Below are 16,865 nucleotides of genomic sequence, written 5' to 3' on the forward strand. Positions count from 1 at the left end.
ATTTCTAAATGTTGCAAGAAGGGGAGAGTTGCATTGGAAGTCATTGTTGAGAGATTCATTCATCGAGTCCTTCCCGAAGGCCTGTTATGTGCTCCGTGGTCATCTAGGGCTTTGTGACACATTAATGAACAAAGCAGACCAGGAACAGAACTGGGGGAGCTTACGTTGTATTGAGAAAAGGGAGATGTTTGCAAGACTATGAGATTTTCTCCAGGAAATGACAAGCATAGGAACATAGTTAACCCTTAGAAATTAGTGAGAAGTTTCTAAGTAATTAAAAAAAAAAAAAAAAAAAAAAAAAAAAAAATATATATATATATATATATATATATGAGAAAGAGCACAAGCAGGGGAGGGGCAGAGAAAGAGGGAGAGAATCGCAAGCGGGCTCCTTACTCAGCACAGAACCCAATGTGGGCTCCATCTTGCGACTGAGAGGTCACGACCTGACCCAATATTAAGAGTCCGATGCTTAACTCACTGAGCCACCCAGGCACCCTGAGAATTTTCTAAGTAATTTTTAAATTAATAGGTGGGATTTTTTTTTCTAGAAAACTGGCACTGGGGGTGCCTGGATAGCTTAGTCAGTTAAGCATCTGACTTCAGCTCAGGTCATGATCTCGAGGTTCGTGAATTTGAGCCCCACATGGGGCTCTGCGCTAAGGGTGCTAACCTGCTTGGGATTCTCCCTCTCCCTCCCTCTCTGCCCCTCCCCCACTGGCGCTTTTTCACTCTCTCTCTCTCTCTCTCAAAATAAATGACTAAACTTTAAAAGAAAAAAAAACTGTCACCATTTTAAATGTGAAATCATGAAAACATTTAACGCTCTTTTCCATTTTTCCTGCCTATTTCTTGCTTATAGCTATCACACATTTTCACTGTGATCATGTGTGAATAACAGAGACATGTATTTGTTCTAAGACTTAAGCCTTGAGAACAATTTTGTTTAGGAAATGCTATTTTCAAGAAACCGGTGTTTTGATTTTAGCGGCTCTAGTGCTCAAGTCCTTGTGAAAATTTTCCTTCTGCTCTCCTTCCCTCCTTTCTTTCTTTCGTTCTTTAAAACAAATTTTTTTTTAATGTTTATTTAGTTTTGAGAGAGAGAGAGACAGAGTGTGAACGGGGGAGGGGCAGAGAGAGAGGGAGGCACAGAATCGGAAGCGGGCTCCAGGCTCTGAGCTGTCAGCACAAAACCGGATGTGGGGCTCAAACTCACCAACCATGAGATCATGACCTAAGCTGAAGTCAGACGCTTAACCGACTGAGCCACCCAAGCGCCCCACTTTTTGAAAAAAATAATCTCTACACCCAACGTCTCGAACTCATGCCAGATATCAAGAGTCACACTCTACTGACTGAGCCAGCCAGGTGCCCCACATTTGTTCTAACGTAACTATTAGGGTTGGGTTGGGATAGTGATAGTCTATGGAACTAATAAGAAAATGCAACATACCACAATTTATTTCACTGGACATTGAGTTTAGGCAACTTACAACAATATTGGGTTATTGCCACAAGTATTTAAACATGCTCAAATGTCTCATCTGTTGAAAGTGCAATTCTGTCTTAAAGACACATCTCCCTCAAAGCACTGTAGCACTTTCTCCTTGCAATGCCCAGCCCCTCGGAGTGGTTTCCGCTCAGCCCCCCTTTTTCAGTTATTAGACTCGGGAGATTCGATTCAGTTTAGAAAGGTGAGTGAGGGATTTGGCTTCAAGGGGAAGAAACCCCTGATCTGAAGAAGATCAGTTAGAGGGTAATACTGAGGCTTTACTGAGACCAGGAGGTAGAAGGGATTGACAAGTTCGTCAAGAATGGAGGACAGGCAGAGGTAAAGCACTGCACATCTTCTTTTCAATGAATGAATGAATGAATGAATGAATGATTTAGGCTCCATGCCCGACGTGGGACTTGAACTCCCCACCCCGAGTTTAAGAGTGGCGTGTTCCACCCAGTCAGCCAGCCAGGTGCTCTGCACTGCACATCTTAAAATAATTTGTGCTCTTTATTTGTTTTCTCATACCTTGATTCGTTAGAAAAATTACTGAAAGAAATAACTGCCTGAGAACTGATATGCCCAGGTTGTGACTGCAAAGTGGGGTGTGTTCAGTTATGGAATTATTTGAGGTAAAGACCAGGTCTAGGTCAGACAAGAGCTCTAAAAACAAGTAGTGACATATTTGTGGCTAATAAAATAATAAGTGGGTATTAAAGGAAATAGGATTTGGAAATGGGGAGAACAAAAGGAAAAGAAAATTCTGTAATCACCTTTACCCCACTCAGATACAAAAATATTAATTCAGAAGTTCCTTTCTTTACATTGTTTTTATTATCTATTTATTTATTTATTTATTTTTAATTTTATTTTTTCTTTTTAAAAATTTACATCCAAATTAGCGTATAGTGCAACAATGATTTCAGGAGTAGATTCCTTAGTGCCCCTTACCCATTTAGCCCATCCCCCTTCTCACAACCCTCTGATAGTTCTCCATGTTTATGAGTCTCTTATGTTTTGTCCCCCTCCATGTTTTTTATATTATTTTTGTTTCCCTTCCCTTATGTTCATCTGTTTTGTCTCTTCAAGTCCTCATATGAGTGAAGTCATATGATATTTGTCTTTCTCTGACTAATTTCACTTAGCATAATACCCTCCAGTTCCATCCACGTAGTTGCAAATGGCAAGATTTCATTCTTTTTGATTGCTGAGTAATACTCCATTGTATATATTTACCACATCTTCTTTTTTTTTTTTTTTAAACATTTATTGATTTTTGAGAGAGAGACAGAGCATGAACGGGGGAGGGCCAGAGAGAGGGAGACACAGAATCTGAAACAGGCTCCAGGCTCTGAGCTGTCAGCACAGAGCCCGACGCGGGGCTCGAACTCACAGACTGTGAGATCATGACCTGAGCCGAAGTCAGCCGCCTAACCGACTGAGCCACCCAGGCGCCCCGACCACATCTTCTTTATCCATTCATCTACCCATGGACAATTGGGATCTTTCCATACCTTGGCTATTGTGGGCTATTGTGGCTTTCCATACCTTTAAACATTGGGGTGCATGTGCCCCTTCGAAATAGCACATCTGTATCCTGTGGATAAATGCCTAGTAGTGCAATTGCTGGGTCAGAGGGCAGTTTTATTTTTAGTTTTTGAGGAACCTCCATCCTGTCTTCCAGAGTGGCTGCACCAGCTTGCATTCCCACCAACAATGCAAAAGAGATCCTCTTTCTCCACATCCTCGCCAACATCTGTTGTTGCCCGAGTTGTTACTGCGAGCCATTCTGACAGGTGTGAGGTGATATCTCATTGAGGTTTTGATTTGTATTTCCCTGATAATGAGTGATGTGAAGCATTTTTTCATGTGTCGTTTGGCCATGTGGATGTCTTCTTTGGAGAAGTATCTATTCATGTCTTTTGCCCATTTCTTCACTGGATTATTTGTTTTTTGGGTGTTGGTTGAGTTTGATAAATTCTTTATAGATTTTGGATACTAACCCTTTATCTGATATGTCATTTGCAAATATCTTCTCCCATTCTGTCGGTTGCCTTTTAGTTTTGCTGATTGTTTCCTTCGCTGTGCAGACTTTTTATTTTGATGAGGTCCCAGTAGTTCACTTTTGCTTTTGTTTCCCTTGCCTCCGGAGACGTGTTGAGTAAGAAGTTGCTGCGGCCAAGACCAAAGAGGTTTTTGCCGCTTTCTCCTCGATGATTTCGATGGCTTCCTGTTTTACATTTAGGTCTTTCATCCATTTTGAGTTTATTTTTGTGTGTGGTGTAAGAAAGTGGTCCAAGTTCATTCTTCTGCATGTCGCTGTCCAGTTTTCCCAGCACCACTTGCTGAAGAGACTGTTTTCATTCCATTGGATATTCTTTTTTTTTTTTTAATGTTTATTTATTTTTGAGACAGAGGGAGACAGAGCATGAACAGGGGAGGGGCAGAGAGAGGGAGACACAGAATCTGAAATAGGCTCCAGGCTCTGAGCAGTCAGCACAGGGCCCGACACGGGTCTTGAACTCATGAACTGCGAGATCATGACCTGAGCCGAAGTCAGCCACTTAACCGACTGAGGCACCCAGTCGCCCCTCCATTGGATATTCTTTCCTGCTTTGTCAAAAATTAGCTAGCCATACGTTTGTGGGTTTTATATTATTTTTAATATATATACACTCGTTGGTATGCACAATATAAGCAAAGTTATGAAAACCACGTATATGCTTTTTTGTATACTGCTTTTTGAGAAAATTTTCAATTCTTTTTTTGGGAATACTACTGAGGGCTTACTTCTTTACTTTCTTAAACCCTCTAGCAATTTTCTCTTTTTTTCACCTCTTACATCAAGTATATTTCCTATTAAACATTTTTCAAAATATATGAGTTTTAATAGGAGCATAATAATTTATTGTGTAGATCTCTAGCATCATCCATTAGTTCCTTATAATGACATGTGTGTTATCTACAATTTTTAATAAACAATATAATTACCTATCACATGCATTGCTGTCTATACTATACGAATTTATAATTCATTAAAAATTAAAAAAAAATTTAACGTTTATTCATTTTTTGATAGAGAGAGACAGAGCACGAGTGGGGGAGGGGCAGGGAGAGAAGGAGACACAGAATCCGAAGCAGGCTCCAGGCTCTAAGCTGTCAGCACAGAGACCGATGCAGGGCTCGAACCCATGGACCATGAGATCATGACTTGAGCTGAAGTCGGACGCCCAACCAACTGAGCCACCCAGATGCCCCTATAATTCATTTTTTAAATATATATATATATATATATATATATATATATTTTTTTTTTTTTTTTTTTTTTAAGTAATCTCTAAACCCAACCTGTGCTCGAACCTACCATCCCAAGATCAAGAGTTGCACACTCCACTGATTAAGCCAGCCTGGCACCACTATCTGAATCTGTAATTCAAATGAGAGCTGTTTTCTATGATTTGACAGCGTTCCTGGGCTTAACCATCACATTCTCTTAGACATGGTCCAAACTGACACAGGAGCGGGAACACTCCATACACAGCTCATGTCATTGCATACCCTTGTTTCCCGGACTGAAGTGAAAACCGCAGAAAAGCCCGGGTGTAAACCAGATGCCAGGAAATTGCACGGTAACCAGCGTGCACAGGCCTTTGTGAGTGCTGCCTGTGTTGGCTGTATGATTATGACTGCCTTATGCTTCAAGAAGGTGCGGTCCACTGGGTTATCCTTGGTACTAGAACCTTTTTGCAGTGTCTTTGTCGTCTCGATTCTCATTCCTGGTAGTTCGGACAGGATAAGTCATAATGAACGTTTGCCCACGCAGTGAGGTTCTGCAGTTCATTGAGAAGAAGGCCTTGACTAGTCCTGATAGATTAGGACTGGGGACACAGTTGTGCAGGGCTTCACAGGAAGGAGGACGTGTTCTGTGAAATAAGTTAAAAATGGCAGAGGGACCCCTGGGGGGCTCAGTTGGTTAAAAGTCTGACTTCGGCTCAGGTCATGATCACATGGTTCATGAGTTCAAGCCCCGCATTGGGCTCTGTGCTGGCAGCTGAGAGCCTGAAACCTGCTTCAGATTCTGTCTCCCTCTCTCTCTGCCCCTGCTCTGCTCATGCTCTGTCTCTCTCTCTCTCTCTCAAAAATAGAATAAACATTAAAAAAATTTTGAAAAAATGGCAGATAAGAGCTTGATAATATCAGATATTATCACTGGTTACTCATTCTATAACTTGATGAAAGTCATGGGGCAGAAGCAAGCAATTTCATATCTATAATTAAAAAAAAAATCTTAATCTCATTTTCATATTTGGTGTGGCTCTCAAAATCATTAGTACAATAGTTAAGCCTTAGGGCCTTAATAACATTTGTGTTTATTAAGAGATTTGAGGGGCGCCTGGGTGGCTCAGTCCGTTGAGTGTCTGCCTTCAGCTCAGGTCATGATCTCGTGGTCCATGAGTTTGAGCCCCGCGTCAGGCTCTGTGCTGACGGCTCAGAGCCTGGAGCCTGTTTCAGATTCTGTGTTTCCCTCTCTCTCTGCCCCTCCCCTGCTCATGCTCTGTCTCTCTCTGTCTCAAAAATAAATAAAAACATTAAAAAAAGAGAGAGAGAGAGAGATTTGAGGTAGTATGTTCTTTAAAGTCCTTTTGTTCTCAAATGTGTCTTTACACTGAATATAAAAGCAACAGTGCAAGGGTCCCTGGGTGGCAGTTATGTGTCTGCTACTTAAGAGTCAGTTAAGGGGCGTCTGGGTGGCTCAGTCGGTTAAGCGTCTGACTTCGGCTCAGGTCATGATCTCACACCCCGTGAGTTCGAGCCCCGCGTCGAGCTCTGTGCTGACCGCTCAGAGCCTGGAGCCTGCTTCCGATTCTGTGTCTCCCTCTCTCTCTGCCCCTCCCCTGTTCATGCTCTGTCTCTCTCTGTCTCAAAAATAAAAATAAACGTTAAAAAATTTTTTTTTAAAAAAGAGTCAGTTAAGTGTCTGACTCTTGATTTCAGCTCAGGTCATGATCTTACGGTTTGTGAGATCGAGCTCTGCATTGGGCTCTGAGCTGACAGTGTAGGGCCTGCTTGGGATTCTCTTCTCTGTCCCTCTCTCTCTGCCCCTCCCCATGCACATGTGCTCTCTCTCAAAATAAGTAAATTAAATTCAAAGTTTTTTGGTTTTTTTTTTTTAAAGTAAGCTTTACACCCAATGTGAGGTTTGAACTCAAGACCCTAGGATCAACAGTCACATGCTCTACTGACTGAGCCAGTCACGTACCCTGTCCCTAGTTTTATTTTTTATTTTTATTTATTTTTTAATTAAAAAAAAGTTTTTTTTTTTTTTTTAAATTTTTTAGAGAGAGAGAGAGCATGAGTAAGGGAGAGGGGCAGGGAGAGAGAGAATCTTCAGCAAGATCCATGATCAGTGAAGAGCCCACTATGGGGCTCCATCCCACGACCCTGGGATCATGACTTGAGCTGAAATCAAAAGTCAGATGCTCTACAGACTGAGCCACCCAGATGCCCCTGTCCCCACTTTTTTTTTTTAGTTTTTAAAAAGTAGGTGTTGTGCCTACTTGATTTTGATAGTAGATTTCCTCCCTTTGATTACACTGTCTTCACTTTTACTTAAAAATAAAGGGGGGGGGGGGGTTGGGGAGCTATCTCCCTTGTCTTTCCCAGTTTTGAATTCACAGAAGACAGGACCAGAAGCCTAGATCCCAAGCTGACCTAATTCTTTGAAAGGTCAAGACCCATTCTTTCAATCACATTTTCGAAGGCCAACTTCACTGAAACAATGAGTGACAAAGTAAAAGAGCTACTTATCAAACACATTAGTTATGTTATCTCAATGTTGTTTTTATTCATTGCCTTAGATACAGTTAGGATTTAGAATATACTTTTTATTTAGTATAAAAATGTTAATAGTTATGACTTGTTATAGACACATACATTTGATAAAAAAAAAAAGTGTATAGATTTTGCTTATACACAAAAATACCCACTTCCGTTTGTTTTATCCCACCAGGTAAAATATGTAAAAGCAGACTGTTTAATGGCTCCTATTCCTTTTAGTGCAGGATTTCTCAGACCTATTGCGTTTGTGCACCTGTCAAAGTTAATTTACTGCTTTGTGAGGAATCTCTCAAGGAGATAACAGACTGTACCCATTCGCGGTGACTTGGGAAAGAAGGTTTGCACACCTCAAGGAAGCTTCCCCACGATGTACGGATTATTATTGACTGTTGCTGTTTTATTTTTTTATAGTCATAAAGACGTCATGTTTTTTTATTTCTTGACACGAATTGAATTTAGGACACAAGTTGGAGCTATCTTCCCAGAAATACCATTAGCAGAAATAGCAAGTAATGTATCTGAGAAGCAAGCCTCAAGCAAATTGATCTGCAGGTCTTCGTCAGTTCCAAGCAGCGAGGTTTGATCCCCTGCCCAGATGCTTGTTTCAGCCCAGAGAACACCAACACAGTGCCAAGGAGAATTGTGCTCACGGAGGTGCAGAATCTTCCTTTTTTTCTCAATTATCGATAAATCGTCTCAGCATTCAGTGTAAAACGCAGAACCACCATTTTCTCATTTCTCAGCGAAGGACGAACATTTTCTTTCTCCGTTCCGGTTGTTCACTCTCTTCGATTTTAATTTTTTTTTCCCTCTGGTCCGTTTTGAGTGTCTCAGAACTGCTTCTTTTCCTGCCTTCAGCTTGGAGACCGCAGGTCTTCCGAACAAGAAGTTAGGAAGGAAAATAGAAGAAAGAAAGAAAATAGAAATGGAAGAATGTATTCTTCTTCCCCTGAAACTACAAGAAAAGCTGCTACCGTTTGACATCGTAAAACTGTCCTCGCTTGAAATATCCCTGCTCCTTTCTAAGGCCAGTACCTCCTATTTTGTGCTTGATTTCATCTCTTGGACTGCTCACAGCTGTTACTCCGGGAATTCTTACCGCCCTCTATTGCATCATTACTCTTTCTCTCAGTACTTGATCTTTCCCGTCAAGCCTGCAAACATACTACTAATGCAGAATTCTAGACCCGTCTGGGGGATCTCTGATAGGTCATTAAAACTCCTTAATCTATTTGTAAAGAACTTCTCGTTGGCTCTAGAAAGCAAGAGCATTGAAATTCTTTTTGTTGTTGTTGTTGTTGCTGTTTATTTATTTATTTTTGAGAGAGAGAGAGAGAGAGAGAGAGAGTATATGCGCGAGCAAGGGGCAGAGAGAAAGGGAGACAGAATCCCAAGCAGGCTTTGCGTTGCCAGCGCAGAGCCCGATGTGGGACTCGAACCCACAAACCGTGAGATCAGGACCTGAGTTGAAACCAAGAGTCAGATGCTTAACCGACTGAGCCACCCAGGCACCCTGAGAATTGAAATTTTAATGGAACTGTGTTCATAAGAAACTCGGTCTCAAAATTGGCTCCCGTCGGGGCGCCTGGGTGGCTCAGTCGGTTGAGCGGCCTACTTCGGCTCAGGTCATGATCTCGCAGTCCGTGAGTTCGAGCCCCGCGTCGGGCTCTGTGCTGACAGCTCAGAGCCTGGAGCCTGTTTCAGATTCTGTGTCTCCCTCTCTCTGACCCTCCCCTGTTCATGCTCTGTCTCTCCCTGTCTCAAAAATAAATCAGTGTTAAAAAAAAAAAAAATTGGCTCCCGTGAAATAGCCACTGAAGCAGAATCTACATTTTTTAGCAAGATCCTTATGTGCTGCAGAAAAGTTTGAAAAGCCCCAACCTAGACCAGTGGCTCTCAACACCGGAATCACTTGAGGAGCTTTAAGAGGTCCTGATGTCCAGGGGACATCCCAAACCAATTAAATCACAATCTCTGTGGGAGTGGGTGGAGTCCATGGGCCGATATATTTTTAAGTGGGCTCTACGCCCAGTGTGGGGCTTGAATTCACGACCCCGAGATCAAGAGTTGTATGCTGTACCAACTGAGCCAGCTAGGGCCCCAAGGAGTCACTACGTTTTTAAAGCTCCTTCCAGTGACACCAATGTGCAGCCAAATAGGAGAACCACTGGAGTAGACAGAATTTTCTGTTTCCTGTGTGGTTGACTATCTGTGCAATGTCTTTTAGAGAAAGAGGATCCAAGTCGTGATGATTCCAGGAAAAGATAGAGACCTTTGTTGATATGTTAAATGATATTTCTTAAGATTGGCCCAGAGGAGGGTCAACAAGATTCAGTCTCAAAAATGAGAAGCTGAAAAACTAAACAAAATGAACTACAATATACTGTCATAAAGCCTAAGTGTACAATAAGAAAGATCTATACAGGGAAACAGATGACCAGATGAGGTGGGGGGGGGGGGGTGGTGGGGTGGGGAGGAAGATCTCAGAGTAGATGGTGGCCACTGGGGTTGCAGAGGGGAATAACTACCCATCTCCTAGGGTGGTTTGCAAAGGTTAATAGATGACTGTTTCTCCTATGTCTATTTCACTTGCCCAAGAAATGGAGTGTTTCATGGAAGCTGCAGGATATAATGATTTTTTAATAACTATTCTACTTTTTTTTTTTTTTAAAATTTTGAGAAAATGTTTCTTCACTTTTGAGAGACAGAGAGAGAAAGAGAGAGAGTGCGGGGGAGGAGCAGAGAGAGAGGGAGACACAGAATCCGAAGCAGGCTCCAGGCTCTGAGCTGCCAGCACAGAGCTCAGTTCAGGGCTTGGACCCATGAACCGTGAGATCGTGACCCGAGCCGAAGCGGACTCCTAACCGACTGAGCCACCCAGGCGCCCCTCTAGTTACTGTTTCTGACTCATCTGAAATATTAGTTTTAGTGAGTCAGGAAAGAATGAGAAATCGGACTACTCTTTGATCTTGAAGAAGATTGGTTGTTTCTTAGAGCTTGGCCTTGCTTAGAATCCTTGGTCCAGTAGTTCCACTACCCTGCCCAGTATCCAATCTAAAACCATGCATTGCATTTGTTTGTCACATCCCTTAAGACTCTTTTAATCTAGAACAGTCTTTTTTTCATGACACTGAAATGCTGAAGAGACTAGATCCTCTAGAATGTCTCCTATCCTTCTGTCTGTCTTTCTGTTCTTCTTTATAGATATTTTCTTCTCACCTATCTTTCAGTGAACTAATTTCCTTTATTTATTTTTTATTTTTTATTTTTTTTGGGAAGCTCTGTGCCCAATGTGGGGCTCGAACTTACAACAGGGAGATTGAGTCGCATGCTCTACTGACTGAGTCAGCCAGGCTCCCAATTAATTTCTTCTTCAGCTGTGTTTAATCTGTCGTGAAATTCATCTACTAAGTTCTTAATTTGTTGGGGTGCCTGGCTGGCTCAGTCGGTAGAGCATTCGACTCCTGATCTGGGGTTATGAGTTCAAGCCCCAACACTGGGCACAGAGTTAAAAAGAAAAGAAAAGAAAGAGTTCTTTTTTTTTCAATTCTAAATATTTAACTTTTTTAGTTTCTAGTGCTCTGCTGAAACTTAAAAAAAAATTTTTTTTAATCTTTATTTTTGAGAGAGAGAGAGAGAGAGAGAGAGAAACAGAGCATGAGCAGGGGAGGGGCAGAGAAGGAGACACAGAATCTGAAGCAGGTTCCAGGCTCTGAGCTGTCAACACAGAGCCTGACACAGGGCTTGAACTGATGGATCATGAGATCATGACCTGAGCTGAAGTCGGACGCTTAACCGACCGAGCCACCCGTGCTGCCCTGAAAATTTTCATCTTATTACTTATATTCTTAATTTTTTTTATGTTTATTTTTGAGAGAGAAAGAGAGAGAAAAAAAGACAGAGTGTGAGTAGGGGGAGAGGGGCAGAGAGAGAGGGAGACACAGAACCTGAAGCAGGCTCCAGGCTCGTAGCTGTCAGCACAGAGCCCAAAGCAGGGCTTGAACTCACAAACAGGAGATCGTGACCTGAGCTGAAGTCGGACACTTAACTTACTGAGCCACCCATGAGCCCCTTATTACTTACATTCTTAAGCATATTAATCAGAGGTATTTTAAGTCTGATTCTAAAAACTCTAACTGAGCTTTATTAACCTGGGCTTTATTTTATTTTATTTTATTTTTTAATTAATTTTTTATCAATTTAATTAATTATTTATTTATTTAATAATTATTTATATTTATAATTATTTAATTTATATTTATAAATATAATTTATAAATATATTATAAATATAATTTATATTTATAAATATTAATTTATATTTATAACTATTTAATAATTATTTATAATTTAATAAAATTGTTTATTAATTTTTTGTTAATTAGTTAATTAATTAATTAATTTGATTTTCTGTTTTAGGTCAACTCTTTTTTTTTTTGTATGTCCAATTATTGTCCATTGAATACTAGGTATTATGTATAAAAACTTAACTCCCTCTTCCTTAACTGTGGCTGTGAATGGGAACTTCTTTCCAATACAAAGGCGGAAAGAAGAGTAACTTTATAGTGGAGAGAACGGACAAACACAACCTCAGCGCCGTGATCAAGGTCTGCCGTGACGGCAATGGCTTGTTGATGGTATGCACCCTTGATATGATGTGATGAAAATGGCACTTTGCACCCGGCTTTGCTCCAAAAAAAACCCGCAACCCAATTTATCGGGAGAAATACGTCAAATTTCAATACAGGAACATTCTCCAAAATACATGACCAATATTCCTGGATGGTCATCGCCTGAAGAAGTTTAAGGAGACCTGATAACAGTGTCAGGTGGACAAAAATCTGGAACAAAAAAAAGAACGTTAGGTTATAAAATAAGAGAACTTGAATGAGGTATAGGTTTTAGTGAATAATAATGTGTCACTGGGGCACTAGGGTGGCTCGGTGGGTTAAGCGTCTGACTCCTGATCTCAGCTCGGGTTTTGATATCAGCCTCGTGGATTCGAGCCCTCATTGGGCTCCACACTGGGCATGAAGCCTACTTAAAATAATAATAATGATAATGCAGCACTACTGGGTCATTCGTTGTGACGAACGTACCATACTAACGTAAGATGTTAATAGGAGGGGAAACTGGTTTGTGGTACAGACAGGGAACTCTCAGTACTATTTTCTCAATATAAATTTAAAACTATTCTAAAAATTAAGTTTATTTAGGGGACCCTGGGTAGCTCAGTCGGTTAAGCATCCGACTCTTGATGTCGGCTCAGGTCGTGATCTCAAGGCCCATGAGTTCCAGCCCCATGTCAGGCCCTGGGCCGACAGCTCGGAGCCTGGAGTTTGTTTCGGATTCTGTGTCTCCCTCTCTCTCTGTCCCTCCCTCACTCATGCTCTGTCTCTCTCACCTTCAAAAATGAATAAATGTTAAAAAAAAAAAAAAATTAAAAAAATAAAAATTAAGTTTATTTAAAAAAAAATTGTAGAAACGTGTTGGCTCGTCTTACCTGTTTCCAGAGAAAACTTTACTTTTGTACCTGTGAGGTCAGAGTCTCGTTTCAGCCCTCCAACGTTCGTAGGGCAGTTCTGGGTGGGTCCGTCCTACACTCCAGTTTCCCCCTCTTGCCCTGTGAGTCTCCTAAAACTATGGAGCTTACCAGCCACCCATTGCCACTTTCTGAGCTGAGACCCAGTCTTACAGGCGCTGCTAAGAGTCAGCAAATGTGTCCAAGCTTCCCTTCTCTGTGAGATGTTGGCCTCTTAAATTCCCCACTGCATTGAAAGCTCTCTGATGCGGGGGCCTGCGTGACTCAGTCCGTTAAGGGACTGACTCTTGATTTCAGCTCAGGTTATGACCTCAGGGTCATGAGATTGAGCCCTGAGTTGGGCTCTGCGCTGCCTCCTTAAGATTCTCTCTCTTCCTCTCTCTCTACTCCTCCCCAGAGCACGTGCACTGTCTCTGTCTCTAAAATAACAAAACATTAAAAAAAATTTTTTTTTTAACATTTATTTATTATTGAGAGACAGAGAGAGCGTGAGCAGGGGAGGGGTAGAGAGAGGGGAGACGCAGAATCTGAAGCAGGCTCCAGGCTCCGAGCTGTCAGCACAGAGCCCGACGTGGGTCTCGAACTCACGAGCTGTGAGATCGTGACCTGAGCTGAAGTCAGTCGCCTAACCAACTGAGCCACCCAGGCGCCCAAAACATATTTTTTTTAATCTTACAAAAAGTAAAACAGAAAGCTCTCTGATACTTCAGGTAGTTGTTTTTATGTTTATCTAGCTTTCCAGGTTCTCAGCAGACAGTCAGCCTGACACAAGCTCTTCAGCCACAATCCAAACAGGAAGTTTCTGCTTCTCATTTCTGAGATTGCCTTTCGTTTCCTCACTGATTCCAAAATACTGAGACACTCCTGTTTTCCATGAGTCCGGGTGCTTCTTCTTTGTGCTAGCCAATACTTTAGTAAAAAGCATTTTATTTCTTCTTCTTATTTTTTTATTTATTTTTGCAAGAGAGAGAGAGTGTGTGTGAGTGGGAAAGGGGCGGGAGGAGGGGGGGAGACAGAGGATCCGAAGCAGGCTCCGTGTGGACAGCAGGGAGGCCCATGTGGGGCTCCAACCCACAAACCGCAAGATCGTGACCTGAACAGAAGTCAGATGCTTAATCGACTGAGCCACCCAGGCGCCCCAGTAAAAAGCATTTCAAATATCAGGGAGATTTAAAAAATGACCTAGATGCTAGAAATGATTAACAACTAATTAGGGAATGGGGCACCTAGGTGGCTCAGTCAGTTAAGCGTCCGGCTCCAGCACAGGTCCGACTTCAGTTCAGGTCATGATCTCACAGGTTCACAGATTTGAGCCCCGCATCAGGCTCTGGGCTGACAGCTCGGAGCCTGGAGCCTGCTTCAGATTCTGTGTCCCCCTCTTTCTCTGCCCCTCCCCTGCTCGTGCTCTGTCTGTCTCTCAAAAATAAATACATGGGAAAAAAAAATTAAAAAGAACTAATTAGGGAATTAAGTTAGGAAGCAAAATAGGAAAAAGCCGAGTGACACTGACTAAAATTATCTTCTGGAAAGGTAAAAAGTACTGTGCCTGCTTCAGCAGCGCATACACTAAAATTGGGAAGATACAGAGAAGATTAGCGTGGCCCCTGCTCAAGGATGATATGCAAATTTGTAGAGTGTTCCATATTAAAAAAAAAAAAAAAGGTACCGGTAGCTGATAAATTCCCTTTGGCATATCCTATTGTGATCTAGCTTTCTTTTTTATTTATTTATTTATTTATTTATTTTTAACATTTATTTATTTTTTGAGACAGAGAGAGACAGAGCATGAACGGGGGAGGGTCAGAGAGAGGGAGACACAGAATCCGAAACAGGCTCCAGGCTCTGAGCTGTCAGCACAGAGCCCCACGCCGGGCTCGAACTCACGGACCGCGAGATCGTGACCTGAGCCGAAGTCGGCCGCTCAACCGACTGAGCCACCCAGGCGCCCCTGTGATCTAGCTTTCTAACTGCACCAGCAGGAAAACAAAGTACTGAAACAAGAATTACCATGGATGGATTTACTTTCTGTAATTCCATAAATTATAGGTTACAAGATGAGCCTGGGATATCTAGTGGTACCAGAAAGTAAGGAAAAAGGAAATACTCAAAGAATGATGGCCACATGTCAAAAGGAGAGAGTATGAAGGTTGAACCGGCTCTCACTGGCCACATGTGGGACAGTTTGAGTGTATTTCTCTAAATATTTATAAACTATTGATAGCACTAATAAATGATGAAGTTATGGTCTCATAAATTAAATTTCCTCCCAAATCAATCAGCTTTCTAGAAACTGATACATTGGACTAACTTAATGGCTTTACGTATTGTTAGAAGTCAATTCACAATCACATGATTATAAAGTTGATCGGTAATGTTATACCAAAACAAGTTCGTTATTTTAATATTACTTTTTTTATTGTGTTATTTTTTTCCCCCAGAGTGAGAGTTAGGGCCAATAAAGTCTAGATCATTTCTCAGATCTATTTCCCACTCACTTCTGCAATCAGAACATCATTAATCCTTCATTCCTATTTTCGTATTAAGATTCTTTTTTTAAAAAATTCTTTTTAACGTTTATTCATTTTTGAGAGATGGAAAGAGACAGAGCATGAGCAGGGGAGGGGCAGAGAGAGAGGGAGACATAGACTCCAAAGCAGGCTCCAGGCTCCAAGCTGTCAGCACAGAGCCGGATGAGAGGCTCGAACCCACGGACTGCGACATCATGGCCTGAGCCGAAGTCAGACGCTTAACTGACTGAGCCACCCAGGCGCCCCAAGATTCTTTTTTTTTTTTTAAGTTTACTTGTTTATTCTGAGAGAGAGAGAGAGCAGAGCTGGGGAGGGGCAGAGAGAGGAGAGAAAGGATCCCAAGCAGGCTCCACACTGTTAGCGCAGAGCCTCATGTGGGGTTTGAACTCACAAACCTCGAGATCATGACCTGAGCCGAAATCAAGAGTCAGATGCTTAACTGACTGAGCCACCCCCATGCTCAGGAATCTTTCGTTTCAAGATTCTTACATTTTGTATTTTTAAACACCAACTGAAGCTATCCTGAGTTATTTTAGGTTATTAATCATCTATCCAGTTATGAAGGCTTATGCTTTCAGTGCCTTTCAGAGATCAATGATTTTAGCTAAGTCGAATGATTCCATCCAGGGAAACTATCCTTGGCAAAGAAATTATCCCCAAACTCACATGTTTAATTGTGTTGGTATCCCATTCTTTGAACTGCTGGCTCTTTTCTAGTTTGCTTTAATTTTGCCTTTTTTTTTTTTCCCCTCTCTCTTATTGGACCAGACCTACCTTCAACAGGAATATAATTCCTGAATTGGCAGCATCCAGGAAAGAGAGTTCTCTGTAGGTCGTGTCACACTGCCACAGCATCATGAGGACCAGCCAGTAACCCATCACCTTCGCCTGCAATTACAATTACCTGGTTATGAGCCGGTCATTCATCTCGCAGAAGAGCACAAGGGAAGACGCACGGGTCGTGCCCAGATAACGGTCTGCGGCTTACGCCACCATCTGTGAGGAGCCTGTCCCCTTTGAAGCTTTATACCTACATGTACTGGGACTCCCCAGCCAGAGAACATCTCAAACCTGTACTTGATTTTTAGTGGCAGAGTGGGGCTTTTTGCTTTAAAATGTTTTACATTTGGGGGGCGCCTGGGTGGCTCAGTCAGTTGAGCGTCTGACTTCGGCTCAGGTCATGATCTCACGGTTCGTGAGTTCGAGCCCCGCATCGGGCTCTGTGCTGACAGCTTAGAGCCTGGAACCTGCTTCGGATTCTGTGGCTCCCTCTCCTGTTCGCACTCCGTCTCTCTCTCTCAAAAAATAAATAAACAGTAAAAAAAGAAAAAAGTTTTGCACTTGGGGCACCTGGGTGGCCCATCGGTTAAGCATCTGACTTCAGCTGGGGTTGCAATCCCAGTTTGTGGGTTTGGGCCCCACATCGGGCTCTCTGCTGTTGGCATGGAGCCCGCTTCTCAAAA

At 42.1% G+C, this 16,865-nt stretch overlaps 1 protein-coding gene and 1 non-coding gene across 2 annotated transcripts in view; one reads left to right on the forward strand and one right to left on the reverse strand.

Moving 5' to 3' along the window:
• Window positions 1-16,281, reverse strand: part of NANOGNB (NANOG neighbor homeobox) — a 49,418-nt gene extending 33,137 nt beyond the window's left edge. The window contains exons 1-2 of the mRNA XM_042948272.1: window positions 16,177-16,281; window positions 12,098-12,173 (exon numbers count right to left, since the gene is read on the reverse strand). Of these exons, the coding sequence (XP_042804206.1) occupies window positions 12,098-12,173; window positions 16,177-16,281 (181 nt within the window). The remainder of the gene's footprint in view (window positions 1-12,097; window positions 12,174-16,176) is intronic.
• On the forward strand, window positions 14,419-14,523 carry LOC122225684. The gene has a single exon (XR_006205298.1). It is a non-coding gene; the product is annotated as a U6 spliceosomal RNA (small nuclear RNA).
• Window positions 16,282-16,865: the final 584 nt, after the last annotated feature.

Source organism: Panthera leo, chromosome B4, assembly GCF_018350215.1.
Source record: "Panthera leo isolate Ple1 chromosome B4, P.leo_Ple1_pat1.1, whole genome shotgun sequence".
NCBI lineage: Eukaryota > Metazoa > Chordata > Mammalia > Carnivora > Felidae > Panthera > Panthera leo.